Genomic DNA, 12,002 nt, shown 5'->3' on the forward strand with positions numbered 1-12,002 from the left:
AGCTTTTTTTATTAAACAACCAGTGGTTTACTGTTTTCCCCACTGATATGAAACAAAGGATTGCCACAGTGTCTTAGGATGAGCAGCGGTAATTATTGCCCTTCACACAAAAAGTAAAGACACCAGCTGCAGTGCCAGCTTTAATCGGGGCAACGTTTCGCTCTGTGTAAAGCTTTATCAAGTCATGAAATGATAAAAGCTCACTCCTGAAGAGGAAATATTAACATAATTCAATTTTTTGATAGAGGAGTGCAAGCTTAAATTTCACTTACATGGTTGGGTTCATACACTGCAGGTGGCGTGGGGAGATGGTGAGACCGACGTGTACCCTTATGTGTGGCTTCGAGACCACTGTCAGTGTCCAGACTGTTTCCATCCCATAACCAAGTCACGGATACTGTCGCTAGGAGACCTCCAGCTAGCAGTCTCACCCACCTCCATCCAGGTACGAAGGCCTAGACAAAGTCATCAGCACTGCTGCTAGGAGACCTCTATCTAGCAGTCTCACCCACCTCCATCCAGGTACGAAGGCCTAGACAAAGTCATCAGCACTGCTGCTAGGAGACCTCCGTCTTACATCTCTGCAAGTTTCATCCAAAATTCTTTGAGGTTGTACTGGAGCTAGACCAGTAATAACTATTAAAAACAGGGTTGTGCTAAGAATGCATTTTTTTGGACCACCTTGTGCTTGAACGAGGCTCTCTTCTCCCCATTAACATTTAAAATTATTTTCTTGCCAGGATAGAACTTAACACAGGTTTGTTACTATAGGTTGTGGAAGACGGCAGGAGAGTTGAGATAGGTTGGTCAGACGGACACCTGGGTACCTACCCAGCCTCCTGGCTCCACCAATGTGCATTCAATACTCACCATCTCAACCTCAGAGCCGAAACAGTAAGGTAAGAACAAGTATCCGTACTGACACATTATGATAACCAAGAGCACCTCAGAGTTGACACATTATGATAAACAACAGCACATCGCAGCTGACTCATTGACATAAGCATCAGCAACACTTCAGGACTGACGTATTATTTCAGGATAAATTCATAGCTCCCTGTTAACAAATTAATGAAGGTAAACAAATTACTCCTTATTGTTAACATACCCCGCCAAAGGTGCATATAACCCACACAGCATCCACAGAGATACATGACATCAACGGCAATACTGTTCATGGTGATACTATACATGACATGAACAGTAATACATAATATCAACGGAAGTACAAAGCATTACTGGTAACCTCTCTCTCTCTCTCTCTCTCTCTCTCTATATATATATATATATATATATATATATATATATATATATATATATATATATATATATCTCTCTCTATGTAACATGAACTCAATATTTCAGGATGAAACAGAAGTTTTGGGGGTGTGAGCTTTCAGAGGATCTCCCACGAGCGTCCTTCCCAGAGCTTCTAGAGAATGATTGGGCACTCCTGTCATTCCTACAGCAGCTGGAGGTTATGGGCTTGGTTCTGATCTCCCAGACTCCTGCCCAGACCAAGCAGTGTCAGTTACTGTCCCAGCGAGTTGCTTACTGCAGCAGGACCCAATATGGGTGAGTGACACTAACAACCTGGCTCACAAAACTGCAATAACGAGACTGCAAACACATCAACTTAGAGACCAGAGTGCTTAGCCACATGACCATTCCAGCTTAACTATATTCATCCAACTTGGTATATTTCCATACACGTGGAATCAAAGTCTCTTGCTTTCAGGGTGAAATATGATTGATCTTTCACTTCCCAAGTACAATAAGACCCTTGCGGTTTTAACACTGTCCTGTGATTTGAAAAATAAAACCTTGATGTCTTCTTCCAGAGAGACGTTCAAGGTTCACAACAAAACTAATCCAAACAACTTAGCCTACACTCATTTTAACCTCGACCTGCACACTGATCAACCATGTCTGAGCTACAAGCCTGGTGTAAGTGTGTTTTCTCAGCTACAAGCCTAGTGGAAGTAGAGTTTTTCCAACTACAAGCTTGTTGAGAGTGTAAGCGTTTTCCCAGCTACACTCCTGGTGTAAGTGTTTCACCAGCCACAATCCTGGTGTAAGTGTTTCACCAGCTACAATCCTGGTGTAAGTGTTTCCCCAGCTACACTCCAGCTACAATCCTGGTGTAAGTGTTTCCCCAGCTACACTCCTGGTGTAAGTGTTTTCCCAGCTACAAGCCTGGTGTTAGTGTTTTCCCAGCTACAAATCTGGTGTTAGTGTTTTCCCAGCCACAAGCCTGGTGTAAGTGTTTTCCCAGCTACATGCCTGGTGTTAGTGTTTTCCCAGCTACAAGCCTGGTGTTAGTGTTTTCCCAGCTACAAATCTGGTGTTAGTGTTTTCCCAGCCACAAGCCTGGTGTAAGTGTTTTCCCAGCTACAAGCCTGGTGTTAGTGTTTTCCCAGCTACAAGCCTGGTGTTAGTGTTTTCTCAGCTACAAATCTGGTGTTAGTGTTTTCCCAGCTACAAGCCTGGTGTTAGTTTTTTCCCAGCTTCAAAGTGACAGTGTTTTCTCAGCCACAACCCTAGTGTAAATGTGTTCTCCCAGCCACAAGCCTGGTGTAAATGTGTTTTCCCAGCCACAAGCCTGGTTTAAATGTGTTTTCCTAGCCACAAGCCTGGTGTAAATGTATTTTCACAGCCACAAGTCAGGTGTAAATGTGTTTTCCAGCCACAGGCCTGGTTTAAATGTGTTTTCCTGGCTAAAAACATTTCGTAAGTGTGTTTTCTCAGCTACAAACCTGGTGTTAGTGTTTTCTCAGCTACAAGCCTAGTGGAAGTAGAGTTTTTCCAACTACAAGCTTGTTGCGAGTGTAAGCGTTTTCCCAGCTACACTCCTGGTGTAAGTGTTTCACCAGCTACAATCCTGGTGTAAGTGTTTCCCCAGCTACACTCCAGCTACAATCCTGGTGTAAGTGTTTCACCAGCTACAATCCTGGTGTAAGTGTTTCCCCAGCTACACTCCAGCTACAATCCTGGTGTAAGTGTTTCCCCAGCTACACTCCTGGTGTAAGTGTTTTCCCTGCTGCACTCCTGGTGTAAATGTTTTCCTAGCTACACTCCTGGTGTAAGTGTTTTCCCAGCTGCACTCCTGGTGTAAATGTTTTCCTAGCTACACTCCTGGTGTAAGTGTTTTCCCAGCTACACTCCTGGTGTAAGTGTTTTCCCGGCTGCACTCCTGGTGTAAATGTTTTCCCAGATACACTCCTGGATTTCCCAGCTGCAAGCCTGATGTAAGTGCTTTCCCAGCTACACTCTTGGTGTAAGTGTTTTTCAAATTACAAACCTGGTGTGTTTTCCCAGCAACAGGCCCGGTGTAAATGTGTTTTCCCAGTTTCAAGCCTGGTGCAAATGTGTTTTCCTGGCTAAAAACCTGGTGTTAGTGTTTTCCCAGCCACAATCCTGATGTAAATGAGTTTTCCCAGCCATAAGCCTGGTGTAAATGCGTTTCCCTGCTACGAGCCTGGTGTCAGTGTTTTCCCAGCTGCAAACCTGGTGTTAGTGTTTTCCAGCCACAAGCCTGGTGTAAATGTGTTTCCCCAACCACAAGCCTGGTGTAAATGTGTTTTCCCAGCCACAAGCCTGGTGTAAGTGTTTTCCCAGCCACAAGCCTGGTGTAAGTGTTTTCCCAGCTACAAGCCTGGTGTTAGTGTTTTCCCAGCTACAAATCTGGTGTTAGTGTTTTCCCAGCCACAAGCCTGGTGTAAGTGTTTTCCCAGCTACAAGCCTGGTGTTAGTGTTTTCCCAGCTACAAATCGGGTACAAGTGTTTTCCCAGCCACAAGCCTGATGTAAGTGTTTTCCCAGCTACAAGCCTGGTGTTAGTGTTTTCCCAGCTACAAATCGGGTACAAGTGTTTTCCCAGCCACAAGCCTGATGTAAGTGTTTTCCCAGCTACAAGCCTGGTGTTAGTGTTTTCCCAGCTACAAATCGGGTACAAGTGTTTACCCAGCCACAAGCCTGGTGTAAGTGTTTTCTAAGCTACAAGCCTGGTGTTAGTGTTTTCCCAGCTACAAATCGGGTACAAGTGTTTTCCCAGCCACAAGCCTGATGTAAGTGTTTTCCCAGCTACAAGCCTGGTGTTAGTGTTTTCCCAGCTACAAATCTGGTGTTAGTGTTTTCCCAGCTACAAGCCTGGTGTTAGTTTTTTCCCAGCTTCAAAGTGACAGTGTTTTCTCAGCCACAACCCTAGTGTAAATGTGTTCTCCCAGCCACAAGCCTGGTGTAAATGTATTTTCCCAGCCACAAGCCTGGTTTAAATGTGTTTTCCTAGCCACAAGCCTGGTGTAAATGTATTTTCACAGCCACAAGCCAGGTGTAAATGTGTTTTCCAGCCACAGGCCTGGTTTAAATGTGTTTTCCTGGCTAAAAACATGGCGTAAGTGTGTTTTCCCAGCTACAAACCTGGTGTTAGTGTTTTCCCAGCTACAAGCCTGGTGTTGTTGTTTTCCCAGCTACAAGCCTGGTGTTGTTGTTTTCCCAGCTACAAGCCTGGTGTTGTTGTTTTCTCAGCTACAAGCCTGGTGTTGTTGTTTTCTCAGCTACAAGCCTGGTGTTGTTGTTTTCTCAGCTACAAGCCTGGTGTTGTTGTTTTCTCAGCTACAAGCCTGGTGTTGTTGTTTTCCCAGCTTCAAGCCTGGTGTTAGTGTTTTCCCAGCTACAAGTCTGGTGTTGTTGTTTTCCCAGCTACAAGCCTGGTGTTGTTGTTTTCCCAGCTACAAGCCTGGTGTTGTTGTTTTCCCAGCTACAAGCCTAGCCTAAGCTTGTTTTTGTTTCAGCAACAAAAGCTAGGTGTCTCCCTGTCCTCGTGCATTTGTTAATGCTAAAATTTTGACAGACTGCGTTAATGCTTTCACCTTCATAAGATGATGGATATTTTTTTTTTAACAAAATATGTTGTCCTCTTATTTAAAAGAAAAATAATTATATTCCCGTTTCCTCATTTTTTTTATAAGAGAAGTTTTTCCCCTACACACTAAATTTTATCTTAAGAGTGATTAGGCTTCTGCTCGGGTGGAATGTTTCTCAATAATCAAACTGTAGGTATTATCTTTTTGATCTGATTTAGCAAATATTTCCAGAGTTTATGAGAGAACATAGATGGAAGACACAAGGTGAAGTGATGGTGTAGACAAACTCTGTACACAGGTTCAAGAGGGGGTATGATCGAGCCGCCATAAATAAATGAAACCGTTCATGGCCAGAAGCCATGAATCGATCAGGGCCAGATCTATAAGGGGGCAAAGGGGGCAAATGTCCCATGCCCCCCGACAGAGGGGACCTCGCAAGGAAGGACTTCCTTTACAACAAATTGTAATAATAAAAAATAGTTTAATTAATAAAAGGAATTACAAACAAAGTGTGTAAGGGGAGCATCAGTAAATAGAAAGATAGGCTCCCCAAACCTTGCTCTCCCTTTGAATAACTTGACTTAACTATTTCTGGTTAGCGTGAGTTTAGAGGTAAATGACCAGACCTTGAGGTCAGAGGTGAACAGGTTGCGCATGCATGTGTGTGCACGAGTGTCTATGTCCGTGTGTGCGAGGTAGCAATTGGGTGTATGGCTTTGACTGGATACGTCGACCTCAAAAGGGTTATTTCTGGTTAGTGTCAATGTAGAGGTTAATAACCAACGACTCAATTAGTGCTAGGCGATGGTTTGGGGCAGTGGTGTCTGTGTTTTACATCTGTTTTATACGTGCAGTTACATCTTACACTGTTACACATGCATAAACATTCACAAACACACACACACAAACACACACACACACAAACACACACACACACACACACACACACACACACACACACACACACACACTGGAGGAAAGGAGGGTCGGGGGAGACATGATAACGTCATATAAAATACTGCGTGGAATAGACAAGGTGGACAAAGACGGGATGTTCCAGAGAAGGGACACAGACACAGAAGGTCACAATTGGAAGTTGAAGACTCAGATGAATCAAAGGGATGTTAGGAAGTATTTCTTCACTAATAGAGTAGTCAGGCCGTGGAATAGCCTAGAAAGTGACTTAGTGGAGGCGGGAACCATACATAGTCTTACGGCAAGGTATGATAAAGCTAAAGGGGCAGGGAGAGTGGGGACATAGTAGCAATCAGCGAAGAGGCGGGGCCAGGAGCTATGACTCGACCCCTGCAACCACAAATAGGTGAGTACAAATAGGTGAGTGCACACACACACACACACACACAGGAGCTCGGACTCGACCCCCGCAACCTCAACTAGGTGAGTACACACACACACATAAACACACACACATACACACAGACATACACTCATACACACACACACATACACAAACATATATATATATATATATATATATATATATATATATATATATATATATATATATATATATATATATATATATATATATATATATATATATATATATATATATGCAAGGAATTCGCGAGAGCATGCGAAATATACACAAACACTGATCTCTGGCCGAAGGAGACTCGAACCTACGAACCTTAGGACAAGGTACGCAGTGCTTTACCAATCTACCCACACTGGACCAATACCTTGGCGTGTAGCATGAGCTACACGTTTGATCCAAGGCAGCCAGCTTTCAGGGAGAAGGCTTACAGCTTTTCATCTCATCCCCTGCATGCATCAGCCTTACTAGAGATTTGAACAATGCAAGGAATTCGCGAGAGCATGCGAAATATACACAAACACTGATCTCTGGCTGAAGGAGACTCGAACCTACGAACCTTAGGACAAGGTACGCAGTGCTTTACCAATCTACCCACACTGGACCAATACCTTGGCGTGTAGCATGAGCGTACCTTGTCCTAAGGTTCGTAGGTTCGAGTCTCCTTCAGCCAGAGATCAGTGTTTTTGTATATTTCGCATGCTCTCGCGAATTCCTTGCATTGTTCAAATCTCTAGTAAGGCTGATGCATGGAGGGGATGAGATGAAAAGCTGTAAGCCTTCTCCCTGAAAGCTGGCTGCCTTGGATCAAACGTGTAGCTCATGCTACACGCCAAGGTATTGGTCCAGTGTGGGTAGATTGGTAAAGCACTGCGTACCTTGTCCTAAGGTTCGTAGGTTCGAGTCTCCTTCAGCCAGAGATCAGTGTTTGTGTATATTTCGCATGCTCTCGCGAATTCCTTGCATTGTTCAAATCTCTAGTAAGGCTGATGCATGCAGGGGATGAGATGAAAAGCTGTAAGCCTTCTCCCTGAAAGTTGGCTGCCTTGGATCAAACGTGTAGCTCATGCTACACGCCAATGTATTGGTCCAGTGTGGGTAGATTGGTAAAGCACTGCGTACCTTGTCCTAAGGTTCGTAGGTTCGAGTCTCCTTCAGCCAGAGATCAGTGTTTGTGTATATTTCGCATGCTCTCGCGAATTCCTTGCATTGTTCAAATCTCTAGTAAGGCTGATGCATGCAGGGGATGAGATGAAAAGCTGTAAGCCTTCTCCATGAAAGCTGGCTGCCTTGGATCAAACGTGTAGCTCATGCTACACGCCAAGGTATTGGTCCAGTGTGGGTAGATTGGTAAAGCACTGCGTACCTTGTCCTAAGGTTCGTAGGTTCGAGTCTCCTTCAGCCAGAGATCAGTGTTTGTGTATATTTCGCATGCTCTCGCGAATTCCTTGCATTGTTCAAATCTCTAGTAAGGCTGATGCATGCAGGGGATGAGATGAAAAGCTGTAAGCCTTCTCCCTGAAAGCTGGCTGCCTTGGATCAAACGTGTAGCTCATGCTATACGCCAAGGTATTGGTCCAGTGTGGGTAGATTGGTAAAGCACTGCATACCTTGTCCTAAGGTTCGTAGGTTCGAGTCTCCTTCAGCCAGAGATCAGTGTTTTATATATATATATATATATATATATATATATATATATATATATATATATATATATATATATATATATATTTATATATAAGTAGTGATGATTTCTACTGAGCGGTCTCTTCTACAGAGCGGCTCTCCTCGGTACGTCTCCTCTCAGGCATCCCTTCTACAGAGTGGCTTCCTCTGAGCGGTCCCTTTTTCACACCTATGTGCTAATGACCTTTTTCACACCTATGTGTTAAAGACCTTAACCTTGCCCACGACTTCCGCTCACGACCCCCGCCCACGACGCGCCTACGACCCCCCACCCGCGCCCCCCGCGCCCCCCGCGCCCCCCGCGCCCCACGCGCCCCCCCCACGCCTCCCGCGCCCCCCCCGCCCCCCCCCCGTGCCCCCCGCGCCCCCCCACCCGCCCCTGCCCTCGCGCCCCCCCGCCCTCGCGCCGACCCACCTGCCCCGCCGCGCCCTCGCGCCCGCCCGCGCCCCTCGCGCCCGTCCGTCGCGCCCGCCCGTGCCTTCTGCTGCACCTTCTGCAGCGTCGTCCGGATCGCCCCCGCACCCCCCGAATTTTTTTCCGATTTTTTTGGAATTTCATTTTATTGTGCTCTCCACTTCCTCGAATCAAGTTTTTTGGATTGCCCCTCCCACTTTCACCCCCATCCCAAATTTTTTCGAATTTTTCTCTCGATAACGCAAAGGCTACATCTCCTCGGATCAAGATTTTCTCGATATCGAACACTCCATCTCCACGGATCAAGTTTTTTGGAAGTCTCCATCTCCTCGGATCAAGTTTTCTCGATATCAAAGACTCCAATTCCTCGGATCAAGTTTTTTGGAAGTCTCCATCTCCTTGGATCAAGCTTTCTCGATAATACAAAGACTCCAATTCCTCGGATCAAATTTTTCTCGAAATAAAAGTCTCCATCTCCTTGGATCAAGCTTTTCTCGATAATACAAAGACTCCATCTCCTTGGATCAAGGTTTTCTCCTCCATCTCCTCGGATCAAGTTTTTTTGGATTCCCCCTCTGGGGGTAAGCATTCAAATGAACTCCTCCTATGAGGCATGGTACTTTCTCTTACTACAGGTCTAAACAAGTATTCCTCTCATTAAGTTAAATGAACTAAAAAGCGTGTTTACTCGGCGAACAGTGACGTCACACACACACATACAAGCTGAATCTTGTCGACTTCCCCCTATGTCAGTGACGTCACGTGATAACCTCACACATACAAGCTGAATCTTGTCGACTTCCCCCTATGTCAGTGACATCACGTGATAACCTCACACATACAAACTGAATCTTGTCGACTTCCCCCTATGTCAGTGACGTCATGCGATGACCCCACAACGCACACAACCCACATCACCCACACCCCACAACATACACAACCCACCCACATCACCCACACCCCACAATTTTTTTCTCGTTTTAACTAATTTCATCAGAAAGTCACAACAACAACAACCCACAACTTATAATCACACCTTTGAATAACCTCAAAACACCATTTGAGTACTCCCAAATACACCACTGAATACTACTAAAACACCACTGAATACACTCAAAACACCACCAAAATCACCATAAACTAAGATCAGAACCCACAACACCCCACAACACACAACACCCACATCCCACATCACCCACAACCCACATCACCAACAACCCACAATTTTTTCTCGTTTTAACTAATTTCATCAGAAAAAGTCACAAAAACAACCCACTTATATCATCTTTTTTGGTATCTCTAGTTCGACTACATTACCCACAACCCTCATCAATTACCAATTTATTCACAATTTTTTTCCCCTTCTTTTTACTGAATCTTAAATGTAATACACATTTCCTCTTTACATTACTAAAATTCTAATAAAATCCTCTCCATACCCATGTCCTTGTATCCACATAAATTGATATTATACTCGCATCAACTAATCTCACTACCCAACTATTGCGACATGCTTCAACACCCTCCACTCTTTTCCAATATATCATAACTTTTCAATTCTATAATTTCTTTTTAAAATATTCACACATTACCTTTATTTTCAGTAAAATACCCCCATATTTCATTAAATTTCTAATACAACCCTCCCCATACCCCTCTCCATCTCACCCGCATTTCTTCACATCCACTCACCCATCTCCCAACACACCTCTTCTGAACACTCACAAAAATCACATTTCACATCCACAAATGCATCTCATCACCCATCTCAAATCCACTAAAATCACTGTAACCAAGATATTCACAAAACTCTATGACCACCTAACACACACACACACACACACACACACACACACACACACACACACACACACACACACACATACACACACACCTAACCTAATCTTACCTAACCTAACCTAACCTAACCTAACCGAACCTAACCTATCCTAACCTAACCAAACCTAACCTAACCTAACCTAACCTAACCTAACCTATCCTAACCTAACCTAACCTAACCTAACCTAACCTATCCTAACCTAACTTAACCATACAAAACCTAACCTAACCTAACCTAAACTAACCTAGCCATACCTAAGCTAAGCTAACCTAACCTAACCTACCCGAACCTAACCTATCCTAACCTAACCGAACCTAACCTAACCTAACCTAACCTAACTGAACCGAACCTAACCTAACCTAACCTAACCTAACCTAAACTATCCTAACCTATCCTAACCTAACCTAACCTAATCTAACCTAACCTAACCTAACCTGACCTAACCTAACCTAACCTAACCTAACCTAACCTAACCTAACCTAACCTAACCTAACCGAACGTAACCTAACCTAACCTAACCTAACCTAACCTAACCTAACCTAACTTATCCTAACCTAACCTAACCTAACCTAACCTAAAATAACCTAACCTAACTTATCCTAACCTAACCTAACCTAACCTAACCTAACCTAACCTAACTTATCCTACTCAAATCCACTAAAATCACTGTAACCAAGATATTCACAAAACTCTATGACCACCTAACACACACACACACTCCTCACTTTACTTTGAACACCTTCAAAACACTCTCATACATCATTTGAGACCACCTTTTCTCAATATCTCTCATCCACAACCTTTATCATCTCACTACAGAACAACCCCAAGATTACTTCGAACACTCTCATAAATCATTTGAATACTCACATAAACACCTTTGAACATTTCCAAACAACACTGAAGCACTTCCAAAATATCATTTTGATTACTCCCAAATAAGATTTATCATCTCTAATTTATCTACACTTACACATTTCATTAACTGAAATTACTACACATCCACCATACTACTCCCTCAGTCTCCTGACTTTACAACATTAACACAAAAACTAACTCAGACACTTATGACATGAGACATTTTACCAAAACTAACACAAACACATATCTGTTATATCTCCATTATCTAAGATCACCACAATCAAGACGTTTGCCAAATTCTGTAACCCCACCACTAAGACCACACATTTTTTTTTGTACACATTCTCTTAAAACATCATCATAACGAAGATCACTAAAACTATCTATACTTTTACTAAGATCACATAACATTTTGTCTTCTCTAACTCGCCCACCAATTCACATTCTCATTCACACTTACACATTTCATTAAATTACAACTCATCCCCCCCAAACTCCTCCCTCATTCTCCAGACTTTACAACATTAGCACAAAAAAAACTAACTCATACACTTATGACATGAGACATTACCATATCTAACACACTGACTAACTTTGAACCAACTCTGAACACCACTGATCTTCTTCAAAAAATACTCTGCACATCATTTGAACACCTTCAAAAAACACCATCAAACACCTCCGAATACTCTCAAAACACTACTGATTACTACCAAATCACCGTCAAAATCACCAGAAACTAAGTTTAACATCACCATCCAACATCCTTTTTATAGAAAGCCCCTCAAATCACTATAACCAAGAACTCCCTCCCCATTTGGCGCATAAAAAAAAAAAGCATGAACACAAACCTAATACGCAAACACTTAGTACATGATCACCATCAACTGAAAAAATATCTTGTACACACACACACATAATCTAAGACAACCACCAACTACAATCACCCATGTTCACTTACCTCAAAAATCACTAATATCACAGAAAACACTCATTTTTA

General features: G+C 43.3%; 1 protein-coding gene across 1 annotated transcript in view; it reads left to right on the forward strand.

Annotated features, from left to right (window-relative positions):
• LOC128703862 (gamma-butyrobetaine dioxygenase-like) overlaps positions 1-2,513 on the forward strand; it is a gene marked incomplete at its 5' end in the record, with an annotated part of 2,766 nt that extends 253 nt beyond the window's left edge. The window contains 4 exons of the mRNA XM_070082016.1: positions 296-445; positions 772-899; positions 1,366-1,575; positions 1,842-2,513. Of these exons, the coding sequence (XP_069938117.1) occupies positions 296-445; positions 772-899; positions 1,366-1,575; positions 1,842-1,977 (624 nt within the window). The remainder of the gene's footprint in view (positions 1-295; positions 446-771; positions 900-1,365; positions 1,576-1,841) is intronic.
• Between the last annotated feature and the right edge of the window lie 9,489 nt (positions 2,514-12,002).

Source organism: Cherax quadricarinatus, unplaced genomic scaffold, assembly GCF_038502225.1.
Source record: "Cherax quadricarinatus isolate ZL_2023a unplaced genomic scaffold, ASM3850222v1 Contig6010, whole genome shotgun sequence".
NCBI classification, from domain to species: Eukaryota; Metazoa; Arthropoda; class Malacostraca; order Decapoda; family Parastacidae; genus Cherax; species Cherax quadricarinatus.